Source organism: Bos taurus, chromosome X, assembly GCF_002263795.3.
Source record: "Bos taurus isolate L1 Dominette 01449 registration number 42190680 breed Hereford chromosome X, ARS-UCD2.0, whole genome shotgun sequence".
In the NCBI taxonomy this organism is placed as follows: Eukaryota; Metazoa; Chordata; class Mammalia; order Artiodactyla; family Bovidae; genus Bos; species Bos taurus.
In genome coordinates, this window is record NC_037357.1 from 4,150,100 (window position 1) to 4,165,493 (window position 15,394).

Here is a 15,394-nt window from a genome sequence, read left to right on the forward strand (position 1 = left end):
TTAAAAATGCATAACTTTAGTTCACAGACCATACAAAAACAGGCAGATCAGTTTGCCAAACCCTGGTCCACATCATAGAATAGCATATAAACATGCTTTTTATGGGACTTTCCTGGCAGCCAAGTGGGTTCAATCCCTGGTTGGGGAACTAAGATCCTGCATGTCTTGTGGCAAGCACCCCTCCCCCCACGGTTTATTTTAAAAAGGTGCTGCCTTCAGGTTCAAGGATGACACATACGTGTACTTCCTATAACAGTAGGTGTAAGAGCTGCTAGTTATAGGGAACAATAAGACAACAAAATTTTTAAAAGCCAGTTCCTATTTTACAAGCTGTACTTCTAAGTACTTGGTAGCTAGAGAACATTTCTATCCTTGGACAGGCCCATGTCCTAACTGACAGTATTTATTCAGTACGTCATCACAAACCATATAATACAACAACAATTGCAACGTTTTATATTTATTGCTGGGTCTCAGACTGATAGTGAGGAAATAACATCATGGGCCAAGCATTACAGTAGTGATGTTTTCATTGTGATCTGGCTGCTTAAAAAAGTGGTCTACATGTTAAGACCACTTCTCATAGACCCAGCTTGCTTCTTATAGACCCAGCTTGGTTCTTCTCCAATGTCTTCTCTTGGAGTTGTACCTACACAGAAGGAAATACCAAGTTACAAAGGCAGTCTGACCTCAAATTAGTTGCTCTTACTCACCATAAACTTTGCCTTAAAAGTACCATAAAAAAGTCTTTGAAAGCAAAGGGTTCCATTTTCCCTTCTTTAGCAAGTTTGGAGTTCTTTTTGGAGAGTAAAAAATGATTTGCTAGATGTGTTAAAGAACTAGTCAAATCAATTTTTTACCTCTCAAAATGACTCCAGGCTAAGGAAAACACACTCGTTCTTTACTGGGAGTAAGTAGTAGAGAAGCTCACTTACTTTTGATTCAACAGACCTGGAGCAGACCCAGACGGAGATATATAACCCCAAGTACTAAACTAGATCAAACCAGTCATTCTACATAATGGGTTACATGTACATAAAAGCTCTTGCACAACGTTAATACATTAATATCCTCAGTCACTTCAAAGGCCATCAACTGTTCATGTCAATCTGTCATGATTTTACCCCCATAAATGGCAAAATCAAAAAACGATCAACACAGATTTTCTTTCAGCAGGATAATGTCAATACTTCCACAAAAGAAAGCACTGTAATTGCAACCTGCTTTCACTGCATTTTAAAAGTTAGACCACAGAGCAAAAGACCAGTGTCTGATAATTGCAGGCACCCCCTACTGAGCTATGCACTGAGCTTTACATACATTTCTTTCATTTCTCACAACTACAAAGGCAGGTCCTACCATCACTGGATGGGATACAGTAAACCAAAGGTTGCAATTAATTGGCCTATAAAGCTACAGTGGGTGGCGATTTCCCAGTGTCTAACTGGCTGTATAAACTAAGGAAATGGGCCTTCATTTTTAGCCCTGACAATTCACATCTCAACCTTGGTCTTCACATCAGCAAACTAATCCCACTTCTATTTGCCATACAACCAAATCAGACTTCTACACTAGCTTCACAATCTTGCACTCATGGGCTTCAGTGTTTATCTTGGCAAGGACTCACTTGCTAGGCCCACCCTACAGTGTCAGCTTAAAAATGCTTTGAAAATACTTTGGTTGAAAGAGTCTGATATCCACCTTTGTCTAGAGTTAACCTAGATGACCTTAGAGGTTCTTTGGAGAAATTCTAGTAATGTCTTTCTCTTAAAACCATCAGTTCAATTCTGTGGGGGAAAGCAAATCTTTCAATCTTCAGAAAAAATAAACACTTTCTGATCTTCTCACTGGGATGTGTAATGAGAGAGCCACCTTATGCTCTGGTTCAGAGGGAAAGGAACCAGGGAATTTACAAATATTGGAGGAGTGTCTGCCCCTAAGCCCAGCTGTGGACTGGCTGCTGTTCAGAAACCCAGAACCACATTAAAAAAAAAAAAAAGAATTGCAGAATGGTGGCACAAGATTAATAAAACTGCATGTAACTTTCAACTGTGCACCCAAAGTAATCCTAAATTTAACAAAACACATGGGTGGGGGAGTGTGTCCTTACCTGATTTTATTGCCAGTTTTCATTCGAATCCATTGAGGAATGGGACGATTCTGCTTTTGTTTCTTGGCCAGGAATCGCTTGATCCTGAAAGTCTTGTGAGAAGACTGGGAAGGAAATGCAATTAATTTAACAGAAATACCAGAACTTATTCAAAAATTAGGAACTCTCTAAATCCAACAAATACTCAAATGCTTAACACATGCCCAAAACCCTCTCAATGCTAAACCCATCACTGCCCCTTGCTTTGTTCCTCACTTCTCCGGAGGCAGATACAAGGCCAGGGTGTGTTCCAGTCTTCCCTGCTGTCACCCTAGGACTGAGAGGACCACAATCACTGAAGACTGGGACTAGAGCACATGGTTTTCACGAACAACTTGCAAGTCAACCAGCTTTAGTGCACTGTTTTGTACACCGGGTACTGGGAATCCCCTGGCGGGCCAGTGGTTAGGGAATCTGTGCTTACACCGCAAGGGGCCAGCTTCGATCCCCGGTCGGGAACTAAGATTCACGCAAGCCATGCGGTGCATTCAAAAAGAGAAAAAAACACCTTACACAAAGTCCCTAACATTTGGCAGATCTGTTCCAGCTCACCGACCATCTTGGTATTAAATCTAACTCTACTTAAAATGTCACTTTCCCAAGTTCCCGCTGTTTTTTGGCTTTCATAAAGAACTTGGGTCATCTAGTTAGTCGCTCAGTCGTGTCCGACTCTTTGCGACCCCATGGACTGCAGCCCACCAGGCTCCTCTGTCCATGAGATTTTCCAGGCAAGGATACTGGAGTGGGTTGCCATTTCCTTCTCTATTGGTCATCTAATCCAAACACTTCCCTCCCCGGTGTGCAGTAGAGTCCAGAGAAATGTCCTGAGTGCTGTTTGTCTGCCCGATGTGGCCCAACACACCCTTGCATAACAGGCGTTATTACAAAGGAAAAGACTACACTCCTCTCTCCCAGCTCATAGCAGCAACTGTAAATTTCTGTTAATAAAACTGTATAACACCAGATACCGATCCTCTCCACACCTAAAAGCATATACAGTTAAAATTTTCCAGGGTACTATCACAGGAAAAACCCAGTTTTTCCCACAGGAAAAATCCGCACGCAGCTAGCATTTTACGAAGAACGCCCGAATGACACACAGATTCACGCCGCATCACCCCTTGTCCCATGAGTTTAAACGGGGTAACGTTCAAATTCCCGAACAAAGGGCTAAAAAGTCCTATAATCTCATCAAGTCGAAGGATTCTGGCCCCCAAGTTAATAAGTCTTCGAAAACCAGCAGTCCACATTCCCTTTTCGATGACCGAAACATCCCGCGTGTCACTGACAACATCCCGAAGTCGGGCCAGTTTCTGGGATGCCCCTTCGACTTCTTGCCCCAGAAACACAGTTCGCTCTGGGAAAAACGGGAATCCCCGCCCGCCTGAGTAGCGGCCTGGAACAGAGAGGGCCCTCTCGGACCTTGCGGGGCCGGCACAGCCCGCCCTTCCCTAGGTGCTAGCTCGCTCGCTTCCCGCCAGGCCCTCAGGCTGGAGCCGAAGCCAAACTCCCTTCTCCCCTGGAAAAGGCCTTAAAAAGTGTCCCGCACCTCGACGCAGCCCGCGGCGCCGGGGAGCTAGCAGAGATCTCAGGTCTCGGAAAGCCACCCCAGAACCGATGGCAACGGATGGACTTACCATGGTGAGGAAAGAACTCAACCGCACATAGGATGGCGGAGAAGAGAAAAGAGGAGGAAGTGAGCGGAAGGACGTGTTTAGAAGGCGCCGCCGGGGGCGGGGCTTGGGTAGGTCACGCTGTGCGCCAACCAACGCCCTCTGGCGGTTCCTCTCTGCCCACGCTCCCGTTAGACCGTGGGAAACGCTTGTTCCCACGCGCTTGTTCGTGCGAAATGGAATTTGCTTTGCTTCAGTTCCGTAACTGGGTTCCTCAGGAGCCTGTTAGTGTGCCAGGGGCACCTTGTGTCATGGGTGAGGCAGACGGTCCACGATAAATGCCAAGGGAGAAACCCTTCCGAAGGCGGGAGGAGCAAGGGGGCGGGGCTGTCTCCAAAGAGGGCGGGGGAGACGTCATGTTCCAGCGCAAGGGACTTCGGTCCTCGGCTAGGGAGGGAGCACGCGAAGGGGCGGGGGCGGGGGCGGGGGCGGGGAACGCCCAACCAGGGAGGGCCAGTGGGATTTTCACCCACACCTGCTTCTCTGCGGGACTACCCTGGTGGTTAAGTGGCAGAGAACACGCCTGCCAATACAGGAGATGAGGGTTGGATCCCTGCGTGGGGAAGATCCCTTGGAGAAGGAAATGACAAACCACTCCAGTATTCTTGCCTGGAAAATCCCATGGACAGCGGAGCCTGGCAGACTGCAGTCCCTGGGGTCGCACGGAGTCGTGTTAGCGACTAAACAACAGTTGTTTCTTGGCAGTCGCTTCTTTTTCTTCTCCCCATTTAAAAACAAAGACCTCTATCTTTTCAATCACTTCAAGCATTTTTACAGTAATAGATTTAGGTAAGGATTTTTAACAGCAGAAGTTTAGTTACTTTAATCCCACTTAGTGTTTAGGTTCTGGAGAAGGCAATGGCACCCCACTCCAGTACTCTTGCCTGGAGAATCCCATGGATGGAGGAGCCTGGTGGGCTGCATGCAGTCCATGGGGTCGCGAAGAGTCGGACACGACTGAGTGACTTCACTTTCACTTTTCACTTTCATGCATTGGAGAAGGAAATGGCAACCCACTCCAGTGTTCTTGCCTGGAGAATCCCAGGGTCGGGTTGAGCTGCCGTCTCTGGGGTCGCACAGAGTCGGACACGACTGAAGCGACTTAGCAGCAGCAGCAGCAGCAGTGTTTAGGTTCAGACCCTCATACAAATTTACATTTGATTCAAGTGAGACCTCAGGCTTCTCACCTTAGATTTTTATTATTTATTTAAGAGCCAGTATTTTATTTTTGGTGGCCAGAAGGAGCAACAGATAAGCCTTTAATACATGAATTTTCATTCATCATCATAGCTACCATTTCCTCAGGTTTAGAGTGTGACTGACACTGTGCTAAGAGCTTATATAAATCATTCTTTTAATTCTTACAGCTTCATAGGGCACTTGTTCTGCCTGGTTTTCCTTCTACCTTGGATGCCACTCTTTCTGAGTTTCTTTTGCTGATTCTTCCTTATCTCACTTCCTTCTCTCTCTCTCTATCTCTTTTTTTTAAACATTGTAGAGCCCTGAGGTTCAGATTTGGACTTCTTCTCTTTTCTATATACACTCTCTCCTTTGGTGACCTCACCAAATATCATGGCTTTAAATACTCTCTTGGACTTCTTCCTTGGAAGTCCAGTGGTAAAGACTCTGCACTTCCAATGCAGGGGGCATGGGTTCCATCCCTGGTCGGGGAACTGGGATCTCCCATGCTGCACAGTGCAGCCAAAAAATAAAAAGGAGTTGGTGGTTTCTGGTAGATCGTGGAGAGGAAGGCAGGAAGGAGAGACATTAAAGATGCAGGGAAACCCAGGTTTAATAGTGTGGGGGTCTCAGCGGACACAGTGGGCAGGCTGGAGAGCATCAGGACAACAGTTGTTTCCCAAGTTAGGAGGGAAAAAAGATGGATGAAGAAAAAATTTGTTTTTGTAAATTTAATTTTGTTTTTTAATCATGTAAGTATTTTCCATGGTTCCACTTACATTCTATATGGCCCTACATTTCCTCTCCTACATGTTTCTCCAGCAGAAAGGTGAACAAATATGCATCAAGAAGTATGTACTGGGACTTCCCTGGTGGTCCAGTGGTTAAGACTCTGTGCTGCATGCAGGGGGCACAGGTCAATCCCTGGTCAGGGAACTAAGGTTCCACATGTCATAGGGTGTGGCTTTAAAAAGTAAATATATATATTTATTTTTTTTTATTTGAAAAAAGGCATGTACTAAATTGTTTATAGCAAAATTATTTCTAACAACCCCAAACAGGAAACTATCTATCTTCAACTGAACATGTAAAGTGTGGTATATTTACCAAGGGCTGTTGTACAGCAGCAGTTTTCAAAGTGTGATCCAGGGAACTCTGGGAGATCCTTAAGACCCCTTTCAAAGGGCCTGCAGGGCCAAAGTGTTTTTATAATAATACAAAGAAGTCATCTGCTTCTTTTACTCTTGTCCTCTCACGGGTGTTCTGTGGGGTTTCAGAGACTCGGTTCGGTTCGGTTCAGTTCAGTTCAGTCGATAGAAATAATCCACATGAAGGCCCTTTGTGAAAGTGTTAGTCGCTCAGTCATGTCTGATTCTTTGCAACCCCATGGACTCTAGCCCGCCAGGCTCCTCTGTACATGGAATTGTCCAGACAAGAATACTAGAGTGGGTTGTCATTTCCTTCTCCAGGGGATCTTCCCCATCCGGGGATCAAACCTGGGTCTCCTGCATTGGCAGGCGGATTCTTTACCATCTGAGTCACCAGGGAAGCCCTAAAGGCCCTTTGGAGTCCTTAATAATTTTTTTCTGGTTTTATTACTGGTAGTTTATTGAACATGTTTTTCTGCATCAAAAACGTATCTGCTAAAAGGAGAAACAGGTGTGTCTGAATTCAGATTTTCCTCAGACCTCTAAATCCACTCATCTAATTTTAAAGTAAATATAGTTCTTACACAAGACAATCCAAACTGATGCAAAATATTTATTCCAAGTTATTTTATGCAGTAGTTTTCCCCCTCAACTGACTTGTGATAACCACATCTTTTAAATCTGTAAATAATGTTATCAAAATAATCTTAATCTTTGAAATCTCACAAAAATTTATATTTTCCAATCCACCCTGAATATCAAGGCTGCAAGAACAACACAATATTTCCTATATCCAAATATTTCATAGCTGTACCCAGAAAGGGAAAAAACCACATATGCTTGGTTAAGGGCTAACATGACCTGAGCAGCCAGAAGTAAAATAAAATATCCAAATTATTAGCATTAGTTTAATACAATTATAACTTCAGTAGTCACTTTGTCATTGACAGTGATTGCTTGAGCACAGGGGTGAGTTCCCCAAGGGCTGGTAGTAGAAGCTGTTGCTGCAAACCAGTGTCTCCTCCTCACTCAGGACTGCCAGCTCCCACCTGTGCATTGCACCATATATACTTTGTGTATGTGTGTGTGTTTTAAAAATTCTTCCCACCACACAAAGTTCTCTCTATTAAGCAGATAACAGGGAAGAACAACGACAAAAGCTAAACAAGCCAATTGCTCACTCTCTCTTTGGGATATGATTATTTCCCTTGTGCATGAAGTATTCAACAATAACATAGGAAAAGGAAAAGAACGATTTCTTCTGTATAACCCCTAAACACACAAGCTGAGTTTACTGGGTCAGATTTAACTGTGAGCATTTATATGCCTACTTTCAGGCATTGTCATCAGATGTCTCACTGCTACTTGTCTCCATGGCCAAGTCCTCAAACTCTGCTCTGCAAGTGCTTCTCGTAGGAGAGAATAGGTTGGAACTTCGACTCTGCAAGAAGCCATTCTTTCCAAAGCCATTTCTTCTCAGCTGCTCTGTCTTCATGTGGAACTCTCTGAGCTCATCCTCTGTGAAGGGAAGGCAATTCTCATCATTTTCAGGATACTCCTGCCATCCCATTGCTTTCAGTAACCTGTGCTCTGCTTCCAAAGAGTGAAAGAGGACCTTCCCTTCCTCTTCTACAGGGAGAGCAAGACCATTCTGATGACAGTCTTCCTCTCCATTTTCCTTTGGTTCAGGTGTGCTGTTGTCCTCTGAATCTTCCAACTTCTCACACTGTCTGCTCTCTGAGAAGTCTCCATTCTGGTCATCCTTCAGAGTCTTTGGGAACTCGCTCTTCCTGTCAGTAGTTCTGTGGGTCAACTTGGTCAGACGAGAGGAGCTGATCTCAGGGGAGTGGTGCTGGCGGGGCTGTCTTTGGGAGAGGCTAAAACTACACCAGCAGCCAGTACTACTGGTTTGGTAACAGAGATTGGACTGGTAAAAACAGACTCAGCTAGAGGAAAGGGATCCTGATTTGCATTCCATTCCGTTAGCTTTCCATGCACTGGCCTTGGATGGAGGTGGTACAGGCTTAGGAACCAGGTTCTTATAGACACTTGGAACCATGGTTGACGATTTGTTTCCATTTGCATGGTGAGATCCTGGTGAGGTGAATGCAGCAGAGAAGGCAGCAGCAGGATCTTCTCTGGAAAGTTTTTTGATGACTAGCATTTTGGAGGGCTGCATGGCTCTAGGTGGATTTTCCCACACTCCAGAAGGGGTCCCAATAGGTCTGCATGGCTGATTCTGTTTGCCAGCTTCTGGATTCAAAGAAGCAAAGTCTTCCTCTTCAAACTGCAACTTTTCTACCTTCTTTATTCTCTTCCCTAATATCTGCAGGATGGCTTTTCCTGAAAGGCACAGCCTTTCTGGGAGTGGAAGCTGCCATTCCAGTGGTGATGGTTTCCTGTGCCACCCCTACTATGCTGGCTCATGCCATCATAACCTCGTGAAGAGCCATGCCAACCAGATAGGTTCCCTATGATTCCAGCATATGCTCCCTTAGAGGCACCAGAGTCTACAGAATCATGGCGGAACAGGGAGGGCTGGTGCCAAGAACCTCCTGTCATTCAAAGAGATCCATTGTTGAAAAAGCCATCAGAGGAATTATGTCTACAACGGCTTACTCCAAATCTACCATCTCCTTGGGGTAGGTGCTCTCCATGTTTTTCGAAATTCAATGTAGGTGACTTAGCTGACTGTGGTGTTGAGAAATTTAGCCAAGCAGGAACAAAGTCATGCTGCACCATTTAGGTCCAGTGTCTCTTTTCAACAAGGTGAGGCATCCAACCTCATGACCAGGATCCCAGAGTATAACCTCTGTGGTCCTGCTTCCTGAAGTTCTTGAGTTGCCAGCTGGATTTTCATGAGATTCTGTTGTTAAAAGGGTACTTAATTTAGGTTGGCCACCAGAATGCCTTATGATGAAGCACAAAGAAGCCAGGCTCTTTGTGGATCAATCTCTCAGTCCCCTCAATTGCTCATCTTAAACTATCTAGTTCCTGACACGTTTCCCAAAGGGGAGGGGGAAAGGGAAGGGGAACATAAAAAGTATTTGTTACATTTAAAAAATGGGGGGAAGGGGAAAGAGCTATATCAATGTTCACCTCATTCAACTTCCTTGAGTGATGGCGCTATGATGTTGCTTAAATAGATAATGCACGGACATTTGCACAGTAAATACAGATACTGTTCACAACAAGGTCATAGCTTAGAAAGACAGAATGACTTCTGTTTGGTCAAATAATGTCATTGAAGTGATAGATCAAAAATAAAACATTGAAGAGCTATAAAAGATTTTTTGAGTAGTCAACTCTAGTAGCAAAACATCTGCATTACAAAGCCCTTAATTTACAAATCTCATTATTCTTACACAGCTGTAAAAGTAGTCTGCAGGTATGAGTTTATGTCTTATCCTTCAAAATCTAAGGACGTAAGAAACCTTGTTAAAAAGAAAAAAGATAGGAACTTGATATGCTTTTCCCTCCAAGAATAGCAGCTTTAAAGGCAAATTTCTTTGTATAAAGCTCCCAAATGTTTTTTCTGTTTCTTTGGTCTTCACTATTTATAAATTTACAGCAAAATTAAAACAAGTAGAAAGGCAGGGTTTAAGAATAGTCATGGAGAAAGTTCCAAAGTGAGGTTTTCTTCTCTTCAGTTTTCTGTACTTCACTCTTTCTGTCCGTTCCCAAAGAGTAAATTGAATTAATGGAAGGTAATAAGAATCTTCTGCTGCAGTAGAGAAGTCACTTTGGATCCATTTTTATTGTTATTCAATCATTTAAAAGGCCACAGGAATCTATCATGAGCAGTGGAGGGGCTACATTTAGGGACGAGTCACGGCATCTGAGGGCTCGTCCCCAGCTTCCGGTTCTGGCAGAGGTGGAGAGCCCACAACCATAACAAAAGTCTTCCCACTTAATAATTTTTAACTGTAAAGGGGTCCTAAAGACTAAAATGTTTGTGAACCGCTCCTATAGAGCAATGAGAATAAACAAACTACAGCTACCCACAATGGCATGGATGGATCTCACAAACATCCACTAATGAGGAACAAAGGAAGCCAGACACAGAAACATGCTTACTATATGATTCCATTTATGTCAAAAAACCAAAACTGGGCAAGACTAATCTGTGCCTTTAAGAGTCAGCATAGTGGTTGTCCTTGTTGGGAGAGGAGACGCTGGACACATTCTATTTCATGATTTGGGTGCTAGTTCTATGGGTGTGTTCCCTTTGTGAAAATTCATCTAGCTGAACACTTTGGGTTTGTGTGCTTTTCTGTATGGGTGTTATATTTCAACATAAAGATACTTTTACATGGATCCAAAGATAAAATTATAGATGAAATGTAACTCGGTCCCCTGCATTGGACTCGAGGAGTCTTTTTTTTTTTTTAATATTTATTATTTGGGACTTCCCTGGTGGTTAAGCAGTTAAGAATCCACCTTCCCATGCAGGGGATGTGGGTTCACTCACTGCTTGGGGAACTAGGATCCCATATGGTGCAGAGCAGCTAAGCCCCGCATGCCCACGTGCCACAACTAAGACCCAATGCAGCCAAATGAATATTTTTAATATTTATTATTTTTATTTATTCATTTGGATGCACTGGGTCTTAGTTGACTAAGCACATGGATTCTTTTAGTTGCAGCATGCGAGATCTTAATTGTGGCATGTGGGATCTAGTTCCCGGATCAGGGATCGAAACCGAGTGCCCTGCATTGGGAGCACAGAGTCTTAGCCACTGGACCACCAGGGAAGTCCTTTTTTTCTTTCTTTATTGCCTAACTCCCTCCCTAGAATGTAAATTTCATGAGGTCATAGATTATGTATTTTGTTCACTGCTGTCTTCCCCGAGCCTTGCATAGTGCCTCACACATGGTAGGTGCTCAGTAAATATTTGATGAATGAATGAATGACCTTGGTTTGGTGGTTTAGTTGCTAAGTCGTGTCTGACTCTTGCGATCCCATGGACTGTAGCCTGCAAGGCTCCTCTGTCCATGGGATTCTCCAGGCAAGAATACTGGAGTGGGTTGCCATCTCCTTCTCCCAGGGGATCTTCCTGACCCTGGAATTGAACCCAGGTCTCCTGCATTGCAGGCAGATTCTTTACCAATTGAGCTACAAGGGAAGCTTAATGAATGACTGCTGCTACTGCTTAGTTGCTTCAGTTGTGTCCAACTCTGTGTGACCCCATGGACTGCAGCCTACCAGGTTCCTCCGTCCATGGGATTTTCCAGGCAAGAGTACTGGAGTGGGTTGCCATTGCCTTCTCCTAATGAATGACTAAGTGAACTCAAATACCTCAGACAGACAAAATAGAAGGACAGGCCCCTCAGGGCAGTGGACAGTTTCAGTGTTTGGCCTGGATACTTCTTGTTTGAGGAACCCCTAAAGCACTTCTGCCTAGCCAAGAGGGTTTCTCAGAGTAGAGCTTCAAAAGGAGTGGAAACAAGGAGACCCACAGGGGCCGCTGCTGCAAGTCCCAGCACAACCATGCGCTCTTTCATTGCAGTGTCCCCCAGCCTCTCCCACCCATTCCTTGCAGACTTAACTCCTGGCTCACTGCTGCTCTCTCCAGCACTGTTCCTGTCATGATTTCGGGTGAATTCAGCATCCACTTGTAGCCTCTTGTTCCTTTGCCCTGCCTTCAACCTTACAACGATCCCACTCTCTGCTCTCCTTGCAGCTAACTTCCTGTAGCATCCCAGTACTGACGATGCTCCCACCTCACCAGGACCACTCAGCCATTGAACCTACACCCTTTCCCTATTCCCTCCACTGCCCCGCCATGCCTCCTCTTCCCTCCTTATTTCACTTAAATTGTATCAGCCACTCAGTTGTCCACACCCTGCCCTTTTTTGTACTTGCTTGGAGAAACTGTAACCCTGGTAAATCCAGTTCTCCACCTCCTTGACAGCCTGTGCCTCTGGCAGCTGAATGAGGCTGAAGAAGACCGACAGGCCTCCCTTGAGGTTCACAACCACTGACTTCTAGTGGGCTCTCAGTGCTGCCCTGCAGCTCTGCACTCCCCCAGTGTAGCCACCCTCTGGCTCTCTGAGAGTAGTGCTCTTCAAGATTCAGTGTGCACACAAGTCACCTGGGAAATTTGTTGGACATGGACGACAGGTTCTCTTTTTTTTTCCTTTTGGTTAAGCTGGGTCTTCGTTTCTGCACTTGGGCTTTGTCTAGTTGCAGTGAGCGGGGGCTACTCTCTGGTTGCAGTGTGCAGGCTTTTCATCACATGTCTTCTCTTGTTGCGGAGCACAGGCTCTAGGCATGCAGGCTTTGGTAGTTGTGGCACACAGGCTTAGTTGCTCCATTGCATATGGAATCTTCCCGGATCAGGAATTGAACCCGTGTCCCCTGCATTGGCAGGCAGATTCTTATACACTGTACCACCAGGGAAGGCCAAGATGAGAGGTTCTGAGTCTGCATTTCTGACAGCTTCCCAGGTGACCCCTGGTCCCAGAAAGGGCCTTGATCAGGGGGCTGGCACACTGTTTCTGATAGCAAATATTTTAGGCTTTGCAGGTGACATACGATGTTTATTACAGCTAGTCAACTCTGCTGCTGTAGCTACTGTACATAAACTAATGGGTGCGATCAGGTTCGAATAAAATTTTAGTTACAGAGACTAAAATTTTAATTTCATAGAATTCTTTTATATCACAAAATATTATTCTCTGTATTTTTTTCCATTAGTTATAAATACAAACCAGTCCATCCTAAAGGAAATCAGTCCTGAATATTCATTGGAAGGACTGAGGCTGAAGCTGAAGCTCCATCACTTTGGCCACCTGATGCGAAGAGCCGACTTCATTGGGAAAGACCCTGATGCTTGGAAAGATTGAAGGCAGGAGAAGGAGATGACAGAGGATGAGATGGTTGGATGGCATCACCGACTCAATGGACATGCCTCTGAGCAAGCTCTGGGAGATGGTGAATGACAGGGATGTCTGGCATCCTGCAGTCCATGGGGTCACAAAGAACTGGACACGACTGAGTGACTGAAAAATAACAACATAAATACAAAAGCCATTCTTAGCTTGCAGGCTGTATACAAATAGGCAGTGACCAGGCTTGGTCCCCAGTTTGTCCACTGTTGGCCTGGATGACTGTCTCAGCCCTGCTTCTTCCCTTCTCACTCTCAGCGACAGCCTTCCTTCCTAATCATTGAGAAAACTTCAGCAATCACAGGAGAACTCCACAACTCACCTACCATATGCCAGCTACCAGCACTGTACTCCAAACCTCTCTACCTTTGTCCTGTTCCTACAATGGATCCTAACCCCTGTTACCTATTCAGAAATCTGCCTCTGGCTGTTTCTCCCTTTCTGTCCCTGCTTTTCCCTGGATTGTTCCCATCAATGCACAGATAAATACATGTTTGTTTCTCCCATCTTAAAAATCCACTCAAGACAAAAACCTGGTCTTTACCACAACTCCCTAACTACTTCTGTTTTCCTTCCTTTACAACAAAACTGTGAGATTTGTCTATATGTACTTTTCAATTACTCTCCCCATCCATTTTTTTTTTTTTTGAGCTATAGTTCATATACCATAAACATCACCATTTTAAAGTGTATAATTCAGTGGGTTTTAGCACATGCACAAGGGAGTACAACCATCCCCAGTATTTAAGCCCAGAACATTTTGATTACCCCGAGAAGAAACCTGTGCCCATTAGCAGTCACTCTCCAGTCCCCTTCTCCTCCCAGGCCTGGACAACCACGTTCTATTTTTATGGATTTGCATATTCTGGACATTTCATATAAATGGAATCATACCTTATGTGACCATTTGTGTCTGGCTTCTTTTACATAATGTAACTTTTCAGGGTTCTTTCATATTGTGATATGTGTCAGTACTTCTTTCCTATTATGGCTAAATAATATTCCACTGTGCGGCCATATCATTTTGTTTATCCATTTATCAGTTGATGGATAGTAGGGTTGCTTCTGTGTTTGGGGCTCTTATGAACAGTGCTATAACACTGGTGTGCAATTATGTTTGAGTTGTTTAGTTGCTAAGTTGTCTCCAACTGTTTTTGCTACCCCGTGGAGTGTAGTCCTCCAGGTTCCTCTGTCCGTGGGATTTCCCAGGCAGGAATACTGGAGTGGGTTGCTATATTCCCAACCCAGGGATCAAACCGCATCTCCTGCATTGGCCAGAGGATTGTTTACCGCTGAGCCACCGGGGAAGCCAGTATGTTTGAGTACCTGTTTTCAGTTATTTTAGATATATATCTAGGAGTGGAATTGCTGGGTCATATGGTAACTGTTTAACCTTTTGAGTAACTAGTGGGGTTTTCCACAATGGCCGTATCATTTTACATTCCCTGTAACACTGCATAATAGTTCAAATTTTTCTACAACCTCCCAAATGCTTGTTATTTTCTATTAAAAAAATTATAGCCATCCTAGAGGGTACCCATCCTCTCAGGAGCCCAGTCCAATTAGGTTTTCACCTAGCACTCAAGCTGAAATTGTCCTGAGATTATCAGTGACCCCTGTGTTGTGAAATCCTCATTTCTCTGATCTGATGTGACCTGTCAACATTTGTCTTAGCTGACCTCTCCTTAGAATGCTTTATTTACTTGACTTCCAGGACAGCACATTTGGCTTGGTTTTCTTCCTATCTTACTGACTGCTCCTTCAGAATCCTTTTTTTCTGGTTTTTCTTTATCTCATTTCCTTCTCTTTATTCAAAAGTCATCTTCTCATGGAAGTCTTTCAGCCCCCATCCACGACCATACTCCTTTCCCCCCGATTTATTTTTCCCCCTAAGTGCCTGTCACTTTCTAACCATAAGTAGTTTGCTTCTTTTCTCTCTCCACTTTAATGTAAGCTCCATGAAGGCAGGAAGTTTGTCTGTTTTGTTCACTGATGTAATTCTACTATCTAGAACATGAATGGCATATGGTGTGCGCTCAGAAAATGGTGAATGACTAAATGGCTGCGTGAATGCTGGCAGCCTGAACCTGGGCTACAGAGGGCTGGAGAGGGCAGAATGACTGAGTGGCCGTGGGGAGTGAGGATGGAGTCAGACCTGATCCTCAGTGCTGAGTGAGTAGGTGGTTCACATCCTTTGCAAAACCGGATGGGAGGAACCTGAGTTTACTTTGTGGCCAGAGATACTTGGGGTCTTTGGATGACGTCCAGGGGATGGATTAGTCAGGGCTGGAGATGTGGAGGAGAGTCTTAAAGTCTGGAAATGTGGATAATACATCAGGTACCACAGTAGCAAT

At 44.5% G+C, this 15,394-nt stretch overlaps 1 protein-coding gene, 2 non-coding genes and 1 pseudogene across 3 annotated transcripts; all 4 read right to left on the reverse strand.

The window, feature by feature from the left end:
* Window positions 1-444: 444 nt before the first annotated feature.
* RPL39 (ribosomal protein L39) lies at window positions 445-3,841 on the reverse strand. The gene is made up of 3 exons (NM_001105455.1): window positions 3,787-3,841; window positions 2,111-2,214; window positions 445-649 (listed from the first exon to the last, which is right to left on the reverse strand). Exons 1-3 carry the CDS (start codon window positions 3,787-3,789, stop codon window positions 601-603), a joined length of 156 nt encoding a protein of 51 aa, NP_001098925.1. The 5' UTR covers window positions 3,790-3,841; the 3' UTR covers window positions 445-600.
* MIR6119 (microRNA mir-6119) lies at window positions 794-870 on the reverse strand. Its single transcript, NR_107739.1, has one exon. It is a non-coding gene; the product is annotated as a microRNA mir-6119 (primary transcript).
* On the reverse strand, window positions 1,094-1,227 carry LOC112445246 (small nucleolar RNA SNORA69). The gene has a single exon (XR_003033612.1). It is a non-coding gene; the product is annotated as a small nucleolar RNA SNORA69 (small nucleolar RNA).
* Window positions 3,842-7,399: 3,558 nt separating the features above from the next.
* Window positions 7,400-9,024, reverse strand: LOC616160 (vasculin-like protein 1; annotated as a pseudogene).
* Window positions 9,025-15,394: the final 6,370 nt, after the last annotated feature.